This window comes from Bombus flavifrons, chromosome 15 (genome assembly GCF_040668555.2).
Source record: "Bombus flavifrons isolate JBK064 chromosome 15, iyBomFlav1_principal, whole genome shotgun sequence".
In the NCBI taxonomy this organism is placed as follows: Eukaryota; Metazoa; Arthropoda; class Insecta; order Hymenoptera; family Apidae; genus Bombus; species Bombus flavifrons.
In genome coordinates this window covers 9,889,425-9,909,350 of record NC_138456.1, presented here as the reverse complement: position 1 = coordinate 9,909,350, position 19,926 = coordinate 9,889,425, and the positions used below count along the sequence as shown (strand labels likewise).

Genomic DNA, 19,926 nt, shown 5'->3' with positions numbered 1-19,926 from the left:
AAAAAATTAAAATATAACAATTTTGTTTCGTATCGATGAAAGTTTATGACGTACTAACTATTAATACATAATTTTGATTTTAACTTTTATACAAACGAAAAGTTTTTAATTTGCGCATTGCCATTAAGCAGCTTATATCGGGGTTGTAACTAAGGATAATTAAAACGTAATACGTAGCTTGAACATTAAAAACACATTTGATTTAATCGACGGTATTTAGATATAAAATTAATTGTGTACGAAATTTTGTTTTTACCGCCACTATATACAAACAGCGTGAAAAGTATTAAATATGATATTTTAAAAGGGACTATTACAAGCTATAATTCTTTATTAAAAAGGCTTTTGAAAGAAAAAAAAATGATCAAGTTAATTTTTTAAACCAATGTACATTAAAGTTACGTATAAATATTTAAACGTTTATTTTGTAAATGCAAAGAAGAAAAAGTTCCATTAAATTTGGAAACGATGAAGAATATTAGGTTCAAATAAAACTTTTTCTATTTCCTTTACTCAAGTAAACTCACTGTTAATGAAAAACAAATTGATCCGGATTTCCTAGCTTTCTCATTAAATCGTATTTATCGACATTTCGCGGTAAACTAGCGATATCTGTGACGTTAATTTTAAAAGGAAAACATTAAACATATCCGCGCGCTGCATACTTGTGTGTTTTGTGAAAATTTTGTTATACCAAGTCCACGGTCGTATACGAAGTCGCGGGGGTGAACATATTATACATAGCGTACTTAACGCATATTTCCTTAAAAATGAATAAAACAAGTGCACCTGTAATTTCCATATGTATGCGATAAAAATTAAATCACATTAATAACTCAGTAGCATAAGGAAATATACGGAATCGAAAAATTTCACTTTAGACTTCCCGTCTTGTATTTTATTATTTTTTAGCGATTTCGCATATGCCTTTGGATTTTCCGCATGACGCAATGAAACTATAGAGACAATACGATCATTCTACTGATAACGGCCATGCATTCTACACTAAATTGAACACGATTTTAATTAAACACTGAAAGCGACTGATGAAAGAAATAGATCATGCGTTATGCATCTCTTGCTAGATACGGACACAATTAATAAAGAAGACAGGAAACATATTTTAATATTTTCTACCCGAATCCATACGGTAAAATTTTATTTCTTCCCACTTATTTTTTGACATCAAAAAAAAAAAAAAAAGGAAGTAAAAAAGAAATAAGAAAATAACTTTTACGTTGTATCGCTCTACTTTAATTTCTACAACGTTATCCAGTATGTATAACCCTCTAACCGTTTGCTTTGATCGACATTGCAAGCCGCACGCATTATCGTTTTTCCGTTTCGCGGACTTTGCGTAGAAAATCCATAATACAGTTCGACCTTTATAGCTCTAACTCTCTCGACCCACCATTATATCTTTCATTGCTCGTTATAATATCCATACAGGTGGCGTGACACACCTTGCGAGCGAATCATCGTGCGACTTTTGATCGGTAAAATTTTATTTCTCCGAGATATTTTATTCCCTGAGATATGTAAATCGTATTGCTAGTGGCATAGAAATACGTGTACGTATATTTACGTATTTGCGCCTCTCGTCCAGTTTCGACGGTTCGTACGGTGATCGAGGAAAGAAGTTGGAAGTGGAAGAAATTGGAATCTTTATTCGCTTAAGGATATCTAATAGTAAGAAATACTATTGTAAATCCTACGTCGTAGAACTTGTGGTAATAAAGAAGGAATGTTAAAAAGTAATCCCGAAATATATGGCTCGTTTGAAAATTTCTTCGAACGAAGTATAGCAGTAACGGCAGCTTTGGATTTTTTAGTGCAACGGATATTCATTTGCCGTATGAACCGCTCCGGTGGTAGATTCTTCACATGAAAACGATAAAAAGAAGTTCATACAAACACGTAGAACTATTTCATCCTGTTTTCGAGTTATGGCGTGTTTCTTCTTAAACAAACTGTATCTGCATACCTACACAAGAGGTATTTGAACACGAACTTTTGCATCCGAACACGAGACAAGATTGGAAACGTTTTATCAATGTGTTAGACTCTCCATTTCTCTACGTATTATTTGTTAGATATTGGGTTCTATTTGTAAATGAGTAGGTGAAATTACTTCAACTATTTCCACCTTTCGATAGAATTATCCCAATATAAAACTCGCTATAACTCGCACAAACAAGATCGAACAGTGTATACGTTTCTACGAACTTTTCTTATTGTTTTCGTGTCCAGAATCCATCGCCGAATCGGTTGCCCGATGCTGCGGGACACTCTGTATATGTATATTAAACAGCAAATAATTTCACCAAGTTTAGCAAAGAGAAACGTCATCTTCTATCAAGATAATGCATACCCCTATACAGGTGTCATATCTTAAAATACAATTTATTACCTCAGCAACGTTATTTGCCAGATTTATATACTTATCGCTGATTCCCACCTATTCTGAGAATTGAAAAAATTCCTCCGGGAAGAAATTCTTGTCAAGAGAGATTATTATTATTTACTATTAGAGATATATTATATACTATTAATTAGAATTTTACGATGACGTTAATATTAGAAAATAAAAAAATAGTTTACAAATAATATTACCATTTGGAACCTTTCTGACTCTGGTATTAAATATTTGCATATAAAAATGTTCCACCATGTATAATGCGTCATTTGCTTTTATTCAAAATAACAGGGTAGTACGTTTACTTTTTGGTTGTAATAATACTGAAATTAATAATAACGTGAACTCCCATTTGGTAATTACGAGTTTCTGCTAAGTTGCGCCATAACTATACCGGGATTAGGTACTTTTGCCCTCCACCGAGAAATATTTTAATCCAGAGATTTGAATAATGAGTCGTAAGGCTAATTTGAAACTGAATTTTTGTATCAATCGTTGTACAACAACGTAAAACGTTACTCAATGGGAAACTTTATTTGCTTTGTTTTAATAAATATCGTAGGAAATAAACACACGTATCCTAAAATGAAAGTGACTCGTCGGATGGAAGTACAACTAGTCGTTGCGTTTTCTACTTAGAAAATTATCTATATCTATGTTTATCGTAACTTATCTATTATATTTCTCTTTCGATTGATGACACAGTATGTTCCTACGTTACTTTATCTTGTAATTGCTCCACCAATAAAATTCCATATCCAGTGGGCTAAAAATAAACTATACCCTTTCAATCTTTCACGGTCGCGTCTTTATTTAGCGATAAAGGTTTACGATATGCAGATTCAATACCTAGTTTGTCAAATCGTAAAGGAGCTTTCGATATTAATTATAATATTAATTATACGTATCGACGTATGATGCAGGCTTCCATTGAAAATACGCACAAACAAGCTCTTTTGATAACTTACGTTTCATCAAGTCTATAATCGATATCGTCCCATTTTACTCATATCCATTCGAAGCTCTAAAATATTTTATTCGATGCATCAATTTCAGTAATAAAAGAGCAGCAAATAAAAAGCGAATAAATGAACTTAAAAAAAAGTGTGGAAAATAGTTCAATATAGCAGCCAAGTTATAGTACACCCCACGAGAATCATTGTTTTTTTATTGGAGATCCACGTATATACATGTGTATCTCATCAAATCTGTACAATATTTAGCGTATTGACAGGTTGATATATTGGCAGGAGCAGATAACAAGACTGCAACGTAGGAGCTGGTTTCACGTATATTTTACGTTGCTAGAGAATCGAGGTTGTTCATAGTGTTAGTGGAAACAATGGACTTAAAGCTTACTCTGGATCTTTGTGTTGCATCGCCATATTGTCTGACTGCCTTATCTTGCAGACGTCGCCGAATTTCAAGCACAACAATTTATCGGCTTATTATCTCTTTTACTTCACGCTTCATTTTTTGCTTATGACGTGTATTGAAAGCTTTTATCGATTTGCGATAATTATAATTATTAAAAGTTTTCTCTTTTCTCCACGTTTTTATTTTTATTTGTTTTTTTTTTTTTTTTTTTTTGTTGGAAAGACTTTCACATTGTTATCAAGTTTCACAGTTATTGATCAGAATTGACTGGAAGTGCAGCACAGGATAATAGCTTGACTGAAAACATTTTTTCACGAAGTAATTTTTTTCAATTAAATTTCTGTACGACCGCTGGAGGATCGAGAATAAAAGAACAAAAATTGTTTCAAAGTATCTGTTATTTTACACACGGCATAAACGGGAGAAAACTTCAACTATACAAGTGCGCTTGCAGCCAAGCAAATTGATTATCTACAATTTTAATTGACCCGCCATAATACACACGAACAGACTACGCTGTTTTCCGACTTGTTAATTAATCAATTTGAAAAAACTTGTGTACAGGAATCGACACAAACTATTTCAGTTTACAGCCAAGTTCGATCAATGGGGAAATTGCCTACAAGTTAACCAGTTCCAAGTCGTGGCGAGCTGTTTGCAAACCAGCAATACTTGCACGGCCAATAATGGCGACTAGAAGTTGCCATTAAACTATCCGAACGATGGCAGAAATTCGTTAACCGTTCGACTTCAACAAAGTTCGCGGTCAATTTACTTATTACCAAATTAGAAGATAATGTATCATACACCATCAACGGTGAAAGGAGCTCTTAGATCGTGAAATCTTCGCTAGTGTTGATTGGAAAATTGATAAACGACGAGCTACATGGAAACGTTCACGAGCACGGACATTTTCAAATGAAAAGATTACCGTGCAACGTTAATCACTTTAAAGATTGACGTCAACATTCACCTTGACGCGATACCACCTTCTAATGATATACAGTTATACACGATTACAATGTTGGCTGTAGCTACTTTCTTGTGGCTCTTTTCAATAGATAGCTATCAGGGCTGATTACTTGTTATTATTTTTTATTTATTACGAATCATACGACGATTAATAATATTCACATCGTGCAGAATGATCGTTGCTCGGATTTTCTAGCGCAAGTTAACCACGAACGTCCTTATTATATAATAGGTGGTAATTGGATTACGAGGTTAATTGATCTCTGCTTTCTCTAAACTGAATATCACACGCGCAAATTACAGTGAACGATGATTGAACATTACGAGAAAATGGTAATAAGAAACGGCAGAAGAAAAACCAATAGAGAAAGGAAAAAGTTTGCATTCTTAAAATAGGGGATTTATGGCTTACGCTTTAAAGCGTAAATGCAGAATTGCTTTGACTTTGATCAATGTCAAAGATTCTAATTTTATCTTGATAAATACTAAAATATCTTACTGTAGAAATGATTATCGATACTCGCGTATTTTCTACGTATAACAAATTAAGACACTATAAGTCATGAATGAAAGATGAATACGATAAACATCGTAGAAGCTATTTCGACGAGTTTATTATCATAAACTACTAGATATTCACTGAAGAAGCTGGAGAAAATAGTCAATAAAATATGTATACGTGAGATTCGAGGAAGCCGGTAACCATAAACGTAACAAATTTATTCAGCACACGTGATAACTTGACGGATGATGAAAATTATGTTTCCCAACCAGGCAGTAGATTTTTCCCTAATTGCTTAACATGTTTACGACAAAGCATTCAGATATACTTCGATTCTTCTTAAATACGTCAGAGGTTGATTAAATATTCGATAAAGGAGAATTACCATCGTATATTACATAGGAATGCATAATCGCCGTAGGCACATAAGAGTTTCCGAACCTCGATGGAATCGTTATTAATACGGTTAATATTATACCGCAAGTAAAATTCGATGGTCGATGGTACCAGGTACATAGGATTCGACGAAAAGGGAAAGAACAGGCTCCAAGCAATGTTTCGTTCCGTGTGAATCACTTGAGCATAATTTACGTCACGTTACGGTCAATAATACATTTCTGATGTTTGCAGATATCTTAAATTACATCTACAGTATTATTGTGGCATTATAGCGAAATGTACGTCATTAAACGCTCAAATAGACACGTTATCTTCGGTAAGGAAAGGCTTTTAAATCTTATTATATAAAGGGTTGCCTTCTGTGAGTATGTCAGTCATTTCGGCTTGGGGCAAAAGGAAGGACCAACAGCTTTTTTTCCAAAATTTCTCCAACGAATAAACGTAAGACCACGTCTCGTAAAATAAGAGTTGAACAATTTGTAAACTGCAACAAATTGTAAAGTTCTCATATCTCGCTTAAAATAATCAGGAGACAATTCATTTGATCGAATTTTTCTTTTTTCCTGAACAGACATGTTCGATGCTTTTGCTGTAAAGATATCGCTGCTTTGCTTTGACAGTGGTACAACTCAGAAAAGTTCATATTTGCTTTCGGTGAAAAGAACAATTCTACCTTATGTTTCTACTTTTATCATGTAAAACGATGTATCTATAATTCCATTAGTTCCGCGTCAGGGGGAAAAATGATCGCTTAAGCCGCCATCAATCTGGCTTTAGTTTTGCTCCAAGGCCAGTAAGTAACAACACTGGCACATCTTCAGTTGTTTTGTGACGCTACAAGTGGAAGGTATCGTTTTCGCGAATAGTGGCGTATCTCGTGTTAAGTCAGCCTTATAATGTCGTTGAAACGACTGGCGAAGATCTCTTGCTAAATTTTTAAACGCATTCGCTTTAGACTTTATATTTTTTGAGCTGTGTTACTGTTAAATCAAAGCAGCCATATACAAGCATAAATTAGACACTTTAGATATCAGGGCAATTATTTGCAATCATTTCAATTCTTTTATTAGTAGAATATATCAGCACCACTACGATAGTGGATAATTGTGGAATATCGAATATGAATATTTCAGTAACAATGAATAATTTTCTCAATTAGAAATTCAAACGTCTGAAGAATTCTCATTATTACCTGAAGTAGGTCGCATGTCTAAGAAGGTTCGTTAGCGAATCGAAGGACTGTCACGAAAATAAGATTCGAAAGTTTTTAATTATTGTCCAGATATCGGAAAACACCTGTCGATGTACCTGAATTAAGCTGACTTTGTGTCTTCACGACGGCCTTGTAAATATCGAGGCGTTGTACAAAGCAGCTCGATAAAAAGCAAGCCGCGGTTACTTTTTACTGACGAGATAAAATAAGGGTCGGTCGCTCGAGACAATCGACCCTGATCGTCATTCGATCGGAGAATGAATATTAACATGACACACACGAACGTACGGACACGCTTAACAACTCCCTTGTTCCTCTCTGTTGCAGATTGACAAGATGCCACTGTCAGAGTTCCGTAAAACGAAATTACTCTACGTTTTCAACACCTTCTTCGGTGAGTACACTACGTTTTATCTCGATAGTCTTTGTACTTTGTGTCGATTTTATAAAATCTTAATTTTCCACAGTGTCAATTTGAAAGATCCACGTCGATTATCCTCGTAGTTAAGTTTTATTCTGTTTTATGCCTATCGCTGTATTATCTTCGCCTATCGTTGAGCCGTCCCATTGATATCGAGCGATCTATTTACAAAAGAAGCTCTTAGCTCTTAGTCTTTGCGTTGGAATGACAAATTTTAATTAATTTGTTGCGTCCCGTACTGTGCGTATAGTCTGACGTAAAACCTGGTCGACAATCTAGCAAGACGTTTGCTTTCAAAATTTCAAAGCAATGTATTTCAAAGCCACGTTTAAAATTCATTTTCATTTACATTCGCTCCGAGGTGATCGCCGTCTAGTACAAAGAACAAATCAATACGTTCCACATTTCTTCAGCACCAAAGCAAATTTATCAGATAACAGCTTTAATTGGATTTTTCCCCAACTAGAAACACTAAAAAAAAAAAAAAAAGAGAGAGCAAAGATCGGGGAAAAATCCGTTTAAACGAATTCATTCCACGCATTCCACGTTCAAAGTTTTCCCCGATATCAAACATGATCGTTAAGCTTCCGAGTAATCCGATTTCATGCCGATCATCACGCATCCCTAACGGCACCTAATTGTGCCAAGAAAATTTCATGGCCACCTTATCAGAACCAACGTTCACGACCATCAACCACGAGACTGGTATAGTTAAGCTTTCATCGCGGAATCGGTTACGATTTTTCCCCAAGAAGCGTCGTCAGTTGCCTGGTAACGAAATAACAAAACCGATTGTCGTTCCCTGGATCTTAACGCGTTTCTCGTAGCTCTTCCACGAATCGAGTCGGGTCAGCTAACAATCTTCTTCCATTGGTGGCCCCTTTCGGGGCTATCGCGGAGAGCAGCGCGAACATTCACGCCGCTTCCAGCGAAATGAAATACGGTCCGGAAAGGTTGGAGGAGGAAGAGTAGACGACATCCTCTCGAGGGTATTTTTGGGGGCTGAAAACGGAATCAAGGCTATACAGGGCCGTTTTGTTCGGTCTCTCTATGGCACCTATGTGTTGGCGTGCTTGAGCAAAAGTGAGTCAGGCTGGACACCTATTTATGGTATGAACAGGAGCAGATAAACAATGGACGCGGTTAAGGGGGATGTCTTGTCGCGTTGAAATTACACGTTCACCGTATACGCCTATCGTACCGGAGCAATGTTTCTATATTCGTCGTGTGTGTAACTCGCGGGCAATCATTCATACGACTTATTCGCAGTTCTGTGTATTTTCGAGAAAGGCCATTCACGTAGACGCATACAAGCGCCAAAATTTCTCACAGAGTATCTTCCAGCGTTGAAGTTTTGAAAGTACCTTTGCATGTGTATATAACGCATAGATACTTCTCACGGATGATAACAGTGTGGCGGATGCGAATAATAGACTGACGTAAATTTCACGCGTAATTAGAGAACGAAACTTGCGAATAGAATCGGTAAGTGTGGTTACGTGCGCATCGGGAACTGCGTTAGCACGATCAGTCGCGCTATGCGACGATGAGGCTGCCTGTGTGGAGCGTGTGGAGGTCACAGGCGTGTACACGCTTCGTGGCCCTCATTAGCCCCTTACTTTCTTCCCTTCTTTGACCGTCGATCGACTGCTAAACATATCCTGCAGGGCTGTTCTTCGTTGTCGATACGGTATTTCACCGTGACCCAGAGAAGCCATGAACGGTGCGATGAATTGCGAATCTTCGTTTGAAAACTAGTGGTTTATACGTATGCAGCCAAATCGCCCGATTTTCTCATGATTGATTTGATTTGATCGTGACAATAAATATATTAATTCGACAGGCTGCTTTGCGATGATAAATCTTTACGTAATTTACGATTCCCCTGTGTTTCGTGAAATAATTCTCTCTGGACTTGTCTAATTATCGAGGTACAAATTTAGATATATTCTTCCTTGAGAGAACTGTTGTTTCGCGTGTGACTCGGTAGAATTGTCTTTTTCTAAACTTCGTGCAGTCGCTGTAGATTAAAGTATATATTCCAAATTCTATGTTGTTCGGGAAATTGTTTAAATACAGAGCAGCAAAATAATAACGAAAGGTTGACGAGAATTATTCCACGATATTCCGATACTAGGTCAAAACGTACCGTAGAAGCTATATTAGACAGATACACGTGCCTCCTAATCAATTTAACATCAGATAAAAGATCCCCATAGTTTAGCGTCGTACGGAACCACCAGATATCTAGCGTGTTCCCAATCGTTCGTTCTGCTAAATTATTTCATCGTGACCTCGGTAAAAATTGACTGCCGTAGGGTTTCGCAATTGTATATTTTACATCGTTGAATTGTAATCACTATTTGATAAGACGTTCGAGGCAAAACCACGCGGAAGAGAATATAAACAAAGAGCAGGAAAAATAGAAGAAAGCGAGAAGAAGAAGAAGAGAAATGGAGACGGAAAGGAACAGTAGGCGAAATAAGTAGAAAAGAGTCGGAAGAGAGAGGGTTCACTCGGCAAAATTGGAATTAATAAACGGCATGAATCCCGGAGGAATCTAAGGATAGTAGGTGACACCTGAAAAGGGGCAGAAAAGTCGACTTGCGAAATTGGGTCGACTTTGCGAAAACTAATGACGTCCGATTCAAACGTCGCGAGGACGACAACGACCTTGCTCTGAGCGATGAATGGCACGATCGACGAGAGACCGTCCTTTCCACCGGTCTAACGTCAGATCTTGCACACAGCTCTTGCTGGATACAGGCCAAAATACCATCCCTCTGGCTACCCTTATCTTATTCATACCCATATTTCATTACATCGATTCCTTGTCACGTGTTCTGCCTACGTGATCGAGCCCCTTTTCCCCTGTGAAAAGTTTTCAACGAGGCACGGGAAGGTTTTGTTTCGATCATCGACGCGTGCGAAACGATAAGCTGACGAGGCTAACGCTACCCCAAATGGCCGGTGTCAACTTAATGCGGCAATGCCTTTGACACTATCCTGACATAAACGTTGAACGTTCCACTACCCTTCTTTTCCCTTGGTCTCGTGCCAGATACCAACTATGTACTTCTTTCTCACCTTGTCCTTCCCTTCTGTCTGCCCAATTTCTGAGAAGATCCAGTCATGTCGTATATCGAGGATAGTAATGGCTCGCTCCGACTGTACCAGTCGAACGAACTACGAGCTACGTTGTAGTTGTTCGCGATAGCTTCGAGCTTTCATTGATCAAAGATTAATGGAGTGGACAGAGTCGGATCGGAAGGGAATTTTCGCTATTTTATTATCTTACTTTCTACTGAAAATAACATTTATATCTATGCTTTCTTTTTATGTTCCTAGATTTCAATCAAAGTGGTGCGATTGATAAGAAGGATCTAGATCTTGCTATACAAGTAAGCATTCGATATTTTATTATTTAACCATTTTCAGCTTTGACCGTCGAAGAAACGATACAGTTGGTTAAAGAGTAATGTTGAAATATAGTAACAAATATTCAACTCTCTCGTAGAGACAGCAATTACATTTTTCAAACTTATTTCATATTTTATAAAACGACATTTACACGATTCTTTTCACTTTGTTTTAGCGAATCAATGAAAACAGAGGTTGGTCTGCCGATAATCCCAAAGCTCAAAGTATAAGGGATACTTTGCTTAAAATGTGGGATAATTTAAGGCAAGGAGCTGATACAGATCAAGACGGTCAGGTAAACGAATTTCTATCGAATATAAAATTTACTATAGTTGTACTGGTCTTCTGTCTCGATTACATTTTAAAGATTTAATTACACGTGTTTCGTTTCGTCTCGTCGAGTGATGTAAAATTGTTGAAATTCCAGTGGAACTTTGCTGTACGGTATTCCAAAGAAACGACTCAAAGCTGCTTTTGTCAGAAGATCTGAGCAGAAACATCTGACTCATACTTTCTGTTTCTCCTGTTTATTTCAGGTTAGTCGAGATGAATGGTTTTCACTGTGGGAAGAATATGCAAAAAATCCATCGAACCCATCCGAATGGCAACAAGCATACATGTCTGTGACGTTCCAGTTGTTCGATGCATCTGGTAAGTTTATCATACTTTCAGTTCCCAGAATCATGAAAAAAAATTCGGATACACTTTTTTCAATATCTTCAGAAATTTCGTTAAATATTTATGAAAGAATTTCACAACCACGCCATACTGAAACTTTCAAAATAATAAATGATGATCAATACAAAAATATTCGGAGCTTGTTTACCAAGTCCTGCGATATTGAATTTCAGAAATACCTTCGCTTCTTACATACGAGTATACTCGTGTATACTTATAGTGATTTCATTTTATATATTTATTTACAAATGATACAGCAGAAAACTATGATCATTTAACTAGAACTATTTCTTAATAAATTAATATATTACAACTAGAGCAAATAAATCAACTCGTAACGACTAACGACACCGACAACCTTTTCCAACAAAACGTCCCTTTTTAACGATTTCCCTACTCCCATCACACGCACGTTTTTACAGTCGTTCAGGACCAAATATGGTCACGTTGGCCTATCCAGGTACCCCTTTTCCGAAAGGGCCACGGGCATGTCGCTGGACCCGATGATCCATGGGGATTTCCCATCCTTTCAGCATTTTCCTCTCTTACTTGCATTGTACTTCGTACTCCTTACAAGTTGATCATGTTTTACATGATTATTTCACGACACTACGTATTACGCTCTTTTTTTATATTGATCTATCCACTTGAAAAAAAAATCTGGCGCAAGTAAAGAACGTTCTAAGAAAGTTCTACGTAGCTATAAGGTATTTGTCGCTTAGAAATAAACGAATCTTGTAACGTTACTTTAATGTCACTTTCAATGCGCAAATTGACGACTAACCAAAAGAATGTGCCGTTTTCTGTTGGTCAGGTGACAAATCGATCGACGAGAACGAATTCTGTAGCGTGTGCAGATACCACGGTGTGGCAGAGGCTGAGGCCAGGGAGGCTTTCAAAAAATTAGGAGTCGTAAGTGAAAATCACGCGACAGATTCGTACAAAGGATACGACGCTCAGGGCGGAACATTAATTCCATTGAATCGTTTCTCTTTGTACAGGGTCAGGAAATTACCTGGGATAAATTCACCAACCTCTGGAAGCAATATTTCTCCTCGGACGAGCCGACCGCAGCCGGAAACTTTATTTTCGGAAAAACTTCCTTCTAACTCGCTTTGCCTCGCGGAAAACCGACCGACGTACATAAATATATACTATACTCCCTTGCGTCGCATTCTACTCTTCATTCAACTGATTTCTCACGGTCAATTTACTCGAGCCCCAGATTACGAGACAAGCCAAGCTCTTTTTGTTCGACAACGAATAATAAAATGCAAATATTTAATTTCTTAAAAACCATTCGTAGGATTACCATCATCTGCACAGATCGATTGTTCTTTCATTTCCTCCTTTCTTCGTTTGACGATTGTAAATAATCGTCTGCGCGATTCCAGCTCACGAATCAAGATGCGTTTGACAAATAAATATCATTTCGTTCGCGCAACAGCGAAACTCCTTTACCGCGCGCGATACGCTCGCGGTGATTAAAATATAATCTCATTGTATGTTTGTATCTGTAGCGTATTTAAATGTAAGAAAAACGAACTATAATGATCGTGACCTGTGCAAGTCTCCTTCACGTCCAGTGGCAAGATCGTTGTGCTTTCGAAGCGGTGAAAAATCGAACGATCGATTTTCGTTCGACTCTGGCAAACAAAATATCTCCCTCCATTGTTAAACAGACGGTATTTTCAGAGTTTAAAAACGAAATTTGTTCAGAACAAAAGATACCCGCATATATATATATATAAAAAAATATAAAATAGTTCCAGCGTTTTCGTGTAACGTTGAAAAGAAGAGATCGACGTGGAACAGTGTTAAAAATAATTAAAAAGAAAAAAAAATGAATATGTCTTCTTGTAATCATTGGCAGAAATAAACTAGAGACGGATTAATCAAACAAACGTTGGCTTAATTATCGTATAAGGAATATCACTGAGATGAAGTATTATATTTTAAACGAGTTTCAATATTGCTCTAAATGTGTCTTGTATAGACATTATATACGCTGTTATACCGAGAAATAAAAGATACACACGTATATCAACAGGAATATACACTTATATATATATATATACATGTATATGTGTATGTGTATGTATATATATATGTATATATATTTGAATGACAGAGTTTTCAATAAATTATAATTAATGAGGTTTTTAAAGTTTAATCGATGTTGGCTCGACGACGCAGAATCGAAGAATTAAACAATACCGGTACGTATTTGAGTTTTAAGCCATTTAGTCTTCTATTGCCCGATACTTTGACATTATGTTATTGTACAGTTTCCTCTGTATTACCTTCAATTCTTTAAATAACATTTCCATAGTCGATGTTATAGAATAAACATTAAGGAGAAAAAATATTCGACATGTGCAACAAAATAATAGCTATAATATTAATAATAATTTGATGGGCACTAGGAGTTTAACGAATTTGGGTAAAATTTAAAATATTCGCGTTCGTATTTGTACACATGCTTTAACTACAAATTTAATATTTTCATATTTTCTATCTGAATGAACAGTTCGTCGGAACCTTTTATTTAAGCGAAATTGTGAAAATAAAGAAAAAACATGAACGTGTATATGAATACGATTGTGAGACGTTTAGTTATATCTTTGAAAACTTTCTTGTGCTTGAAAGTATCGAACAGCAACGTTGTTTCGCGACTTAATATAGTCTGTCATGTAACTCTGAATGTACAATAAAAGAAAGTTGAAAACGATAACACGGCAATTGATTTCCTCGATTTTCAATCAACACGAAATAGATACAATGAATAACATATCATTAAACCTTATCGTTGCGCGCACATTCGTGTTAGTTATTAATGCAAAATAATTAATTTTTTTCTTGGAATATTTAAAATATTTAAAATATATACGTAAAATTTCTTATAAATGAAGCTATAATTGATAAAGAGATAATTTTTCATGACAAAATAAACAGAATGCAAATCACATTTCCTTTTTCAAAATTTCAAGAAGGGAAAAGGTAATAAATGGGGCGAAAACGATAAACAATTTAAAAGAACGAAGATACGTCGCATAATTTGCATCGAATGTGTTAATGACTCGTCTGACACTTTATCAACAAGTGCACAAGCACGCCTTAAAGCCGGTTCACTTGAACATGAAGATTGCAATAAAAATCAAAGAAAAAAATACAGAAATGTAGCAGATTTTGCCGCCAATAATCATCTTCTGTTTATTATGCCATTAGTTAAAACCAGATCCCGATATATGGCATTACAATAAACATTATTGTTATTGAAACGCTATTTGTTATAGACTATCGTGCTAAGAATGAGTCGAGACGTTGCAAGAAGGTCCAAATTGCCTCGTAGGTGATTTAAATTGTACGGAGGAGTGGAGTTACAGGAGCGACAGAACGAATGTTCTATTCGTATGCGTGTTGCTGCAAAATTTTCAAATACTCGTCATAAATTTCACCGTAGAAGGCATGACGGTGTTGTAAAATTCGCTTTGGCGCTTGCTTTCATTATCAGTCACTGCCCGTTGAAAATACGCGTGCAAATATACGCGTCGAAGTGTTGTGAACATATAGAGTCGGGCATAATCTGTTACAGGCAACCGCACTATACACGACGATAAATCCTGACCTATTGTTTAATATAACGATTGTTCTAACGAAAGAGAGTAATCGACGAAAAAAGACAAAAGCCGTCGCTAAATTTTTTGTCACGAATTTTATTAGACAAACGATAATTATGACAGCCGATTATCGCCAACACGTGTGATACTGTTGTTCGACATATAGCTTATATGTAGGTATTAATGTTACTGACTGTCTGTGAAACGTGTCGATAACGATACCAGCAATGTTATGTAAAAACTAAATGCACATTAGCTCTTTAAATAAACATGTATATGGACTTTAACTCTACAATGAATTATTATTCCCATTATGTTTTGTTTGTATTTCGTTAGCATAATCTCTCTGGTGTAATATAATGTTGTGGTTGTGGTAGATCTTTGTGATGTAAGATATATCTTTCTGACGTGAGAGAAAGATGGCTTTACATATATAAATTTGTTTAATACATTAATACAAAGGGATTATAGTATTATTTGCCGTAATATACAGGGTAAAATAGATATAAAGGTTAAGGTGCGTGTGTGTAGATGGTAGAACTTAGCAGAAGTATTATTTTTCTCGAATTAAATTTGAAAACGCTGACACACGATTAAATAATATAAACGAATGTCGTAATTTTTATATTACGAATAAAAATATGAAAATTCTAACTACAAATCTACCACAGCCATAGCATTCTAACTTAAGATCATGGTCTTAGATCATTAAATATCTTACAAACGTTACTTTATTTTCATCCTTACTTTACTGAAGAAATTAATGAATAGATGGAAAATATAAAAATTTAAACTTTAGATCGATCATTTTTACATAATACGCATTCTACGAATGTCATCTCACTTTCTGCTTTAAACAGCAATAATATACTTATTTCAGCTCGTTCCAATAAAAAAAATAATGGTACATGACGCACGATTACCGCCAAACTGAAAAATACAGAATGATAAAACGATTAATCGATGTCATAAGACGTTTCGTTCGATTCTCAACCATATTAACAGTTTACAAGCATTCGAAATGGTAACGCAGCACCATCTCACTACAATACAGTGTTCGAAGTTTCATAATCTCGTTCGGTGGGAAGATTTGAAAACGAGATATGCAGGAAAATTCGGTAAGTCCTTCGTATTATATATTTTTACTTGTTCATCTTGGCTAACGATCAACATTTCACTTACGCTGTTAATACATTACCTAGCATTTTAAACATTATGTAATGTTCTATTTCTAACCTCAATGTTTCCCGTTTCGGTTCCAACCACTCACAATACAGATAGTATTTTAATTGCGAATTGGTTTCGCCCATATCTTATCGTTAACTGCCATCAGATAAACGATAAATTTTATGTACTATCTTCACGGATGAGAGCTCAGTATCATTCAAACTGCAGGAAGACTCACTATGGTTGACCTAATCACTACATGCATTGCATATTACACTGAAGCCTTACAGCCTTACATGATCTTCTATTTACGCAATATTATCTTTCAATGCAAGCTGTAGCTTTAACCGATGTTAGGGTGAATAGTATAGGTAAATGTAGTGAGTGAAAAGTGTATTGCATGATCCTAACGCGTTGATTGTTCGTTTGAAGTTACTGCCCTGTATTGTGATACAAGTCGAGGCATAATGTAAGTATTATGATTAAGTGTGTTTTCATGAGACTTTTTATCAGTAACTTATTAATCATTCCAAGATGTCCATTGAGAATTTATATACTTGTAAATTTTCTAAGATGGATACATTCATACAGGTTTCTTAGTATTAACGAATGAGAAGATTATCAAAGTTGTGTATGTGTAATGTAACTTTTAGAAATTTCATATTTCATAAGCTAACACATCTGTGTTCAAAGAAATGTATACTAAAAAGGGAGGAAAAGTAAGCTGCCTGAAATAAAATGTTCACAGTGTTACTATTTTTACTAATATTAATAATCGATATTTTTGTAGTTTAATGTTAACTTTTAGTTATACATATACTAATATATAGTTTTCAAATATAAGTTATATACATTTTATATCAGAGAATATCTTTACATTTCTTACCAATTATTAAAATGTTTAAAAAAATATTAAACATGTGAAAGAATTTTTTTTTCTTAGTTTTTCTCTGAATCAGAGAATATTGGATGTTATTGCATTAAATAGAATAACCTCTTTGCAGGTTGGATTACACTAATGAGTTAGAATTGCAAAAAGAAGCAGACGAAGTGGAACAACTTGCTATGACTTCCTTAGGAAGACTAATATTTGTAGATTTACATTGTAGACATTCAAACTCTTTATCTTCAGATAAACCATCTGTAGATGTTGTTGATTCCTTATCACTTGCTTTTGAAAACCTTTTTTATATGCCATTTGACATTATTGAAAATTATAGTAATACTCTCCATACACTGGATATTAGTCATAATAAGTTTAGTAGGTATGTATTATTTGACATATTTATGCATGTAATACAATTATACATGCATAAATTAATGTTCAAGTTTAAGTGATCAAAAGCCATACAATCAAATGAGATTTCTTTTCCTGTTACACTTTTAGAAATTTACAATTTTTGGCAGAATTTGAAAATTTAACATCTTTAAACCTAGACCATAATAACATAGATGATCACACAGTTTTTCCACATATGCCAAAACTTCAGCTTCTGTGGTTAAATCATAATAATATAGAAGAATTGTATCCATTTGTTAAGAATCTCTATGAGAGTCTACCCAACCTCAGATATTTGTGCCTTATGGGAAACAAGGCAGCACCAAGTTATTTAAATGGTGGTACCTTTTATGACTATCTTCAGTACAGGTATGAACATAAAAAGCAATTAGAAATATATCAACTGTTTTAATAATAACATAAATAATAATCACATACGTTGAATATATGCAGATTACATATACTTTACTGTTATTAATGTTTTTATAAAAAAAAAGGTTGTACGTCATATCTTGGTTCCCTCATTTGGTACATCTGGATGATAGAGCTGTGACTCCAGAACAACGACAGGAGGCAAAAAGGCTTTTTAAGCGACCACTGTTAGAGAATCTAACTGAAAATGCTCCTCTTCCAGAATGCATTAAACATCTACACAACAAAATTGCAAATATATTTTCAAAACCTACACTGCCTTATAAGTTGAAACCAAGAGGTACAAACTTTGTTGTTTAAGACAGTATTATCTTAGTAATATGGTCTTGCTTGAAAGCTGTCCATTTTTGTCACAGTAAAAAATATTTGTGGAAAGGTAGATATACATTTTTTATTTTACATAGGAACAAATACACAGAAGCAACCACATAGGGCAGTAACAAAACAAGTGTATTGTATAATTTAATACAGTATAGAAAAAATTGCATACATATATTAATCTTTTTCATACTTGGATCTAATATGATTGCTTTGTTTACATAGAAAAAAATAATTTTACAATGCATACGAACTCAACAAGGATGTATTTAATTATACAATAATTATTATTAATTAATAGAATTGAACTACTATTCAGGAATTATATACGTTTAATTTTGCAATAACTTTTTGTAAATGTTATGTTACGTGCTTATATAACGCATATACTTGTATTTTTTCAGAAATATTTTATACCAATGTCTATAATAAATAAAAATAAAAGTCTTCATTACGAAACTATATACAGCTTGTTTTTAATCAATAGCTTTCTATTTATCCCAATCGTTTGTTTCTCAAAATAATTTTTAGAACATTTTAACATTTTAATAATTTGTTTATTATTTAATGTTTTTATATAATTCATATTTTCTTCTCTTCATTTTTTAGCCCTTCTTGTTGAATCTTTATTCAATCAGATACGTTTAAATATATGAATATCATGAACTTAAACAATTCTGTTCTTATCGGAAGAATAGAATATCGGAGAAGCCCTTTTGTTATATACATCTTCCAATGATTTCATTTGAAGGAATTAATGTTCTAAAATTTATTTATTAAAATATCCATGAGACATTCCTGTTTCCATTCCATATACAAGTATTCGAAGATTATATATTAACCATAAAACGCCTCAAATTTCTGATACAGATTTACGGTACACCGTATTTCATAATATCACATAATATAATTAATGTTATGATTAAATATGTGAAAAAAATAATATCATCAAATATTCTATTTTTCAGACGACGCATTTTGATTAAAGTTTCATTTTCACGAAGCTTCTTCTATGACGGAAGATTTTACCGATTTGTGATATAACTTTTAATTAATTTCGTTATCTGTGAAATAATTTGTAAGCGACGATGCCGATCTATATTTAACGCCCTCATTATATGTGATGAATAATCGAAACAATGTATATGTATGCGCATGTAATTAGTAATAATTAATAATAGGAAGTAGAAAGATAATAGGAATTTGCTAATGAACTTCGACGATTTTAAATACTATCTGTATTTAATTTTGCATGAAATCTTACACACTCGAAATGACGTATATCTCGATAAGAATTTTGTTCCGAAACTTTTTGATTGTGAACCCTTTGAGTGCGATCCTTTCGAGATTAATTCGATATTCGTTCCTTAATAGGAAACGTTGCTCAGACGGTCGTAAACATGTGTAAGATAAGAAAGTTTATTGAACGTGTTGGGATAAGTCGTAAATTCCATTTTACGCCAGAATATATTGCAAATAAACGGTGACTTGATAAAGCATACAGTAATATCATGTGGCAAATTAAAGCATTGTAACTTCAATAAATCACGACAAAATGTTTCTCTTCTTTCATTACGATGACTTTACGAGTCAAATATAAGCATCATTCAATTTTCTGAATTGTTTCTTTTCTAACAGTCTATGATATTATAATAAAAATCTACTAAACATACATAATTTATGATGTACATATTATATCCACGTTCGTTTTA

The 19,926-nt window shown here is 34.6% G+C and overlaps 2 protein-coding genes across 5 annotated transcripts in view; both read left to right on the top strand.

Moving 5' to 3' along the window:
• Scp2 (Sarcoplasmic calcium-binding protein 2) overlaps positions 1-15,305 on the top strand; it is a 45,620-nt gene extending 30,315 nt beyond the window's left edge. Inside the window, exons 1-7 of one of the 3 annotated variants that reach the window (XM_069128286.1) lie at positions 6,020-6,107; positions 7,207-7,273; positions 10,649-10,701; positions 10,896-11,015; positions 11,257-11,371; positions 12,213-12,310; positions 12,400-15,305. In XM_069128286.1, the coding sequence (XP_068984387.1) occupies positions 7,216-7,273; positions 10,649-10,701; positions 10,896-11,015; positions 11,257-11,371; positions 12,213-12,310; positions 12,400-12,507 (552 nt within the window). In that variant the 5' untranslated portion in view covers positions 6,020-6,107; positions 7,207-7,215 and the 3' untranslated portion in view covers positions 12,508-15,305. Of the gene's footprint in view, positions 1-6,019; positions 6,108-6,493; positions 6,514-7,206; positions 7,274-10,648; positions 10,702-10,895; positions 11,016-11,256; positions 11,372-12,212; positions 12,311-12,399 lie in introns of those variants that run through there. The other 2 variants (XM_069128287.1, XM_069128285.1) reach the window with 2 other exon arrangements.
• A 676-nt stretch (positions 15,306-15,981) lies between these two features.
• Positions 15,982-18,676, top strand: LOC138187700 (leucine-rich melanocyte differentiation-associated protein). 2 transcript variants are annotated; one of them, XM_069128752.1, is made up of 4 exons: positions 15,982-16,136; positions 17,190-17,450; positions 17,573-17,833; positions 17,962-18,676. In XM_069128752.1, exons 2-4 carry the CDS (start codon positions 17,251-17,253, stop codon positions 18,194-18,196), a joined length of 696 nt encoding a protein of 231 aa, XP_068984853.1. In that variant the 5' UTR covers positions 15,982-16,136; positions 17,190-17,250; the 3' UTR covers positions 18,197-18,676. The 2 variants fall into 2 exon arrangements, with proteins under 2 accessions (XP_068984853.1, XP_068984852.1); XM_069128751.1 differs by lacking the exon at positions 15,982-16,136 and adding an exon at positions 16,270-16,654.
• Positions 18,677-19,926: the final 1,250 nt, after the last annotated feature.

What these genes read in the sequence shown, in the direction of transcription:
- LOC138187700 (XM_069128751.1), top strand. An exon ending in AGTCATAATAAGTTTAGTAG is followed by an intron (nt 17,451 to 17,572) that starts GTATGTATTATT and finishes TTACACTTTTAG; the next exon opens with AAATTTACAATTTTTGGCAG. An exon ending in TATGACTATCTTCAGTACAG is followed by an intron (nt 17,834 to 17,961) that starts GTATGAACATAA and finishes ATAAAAAAAAAG; the next exon opens with GTTGTACGTCATATCTTGGT.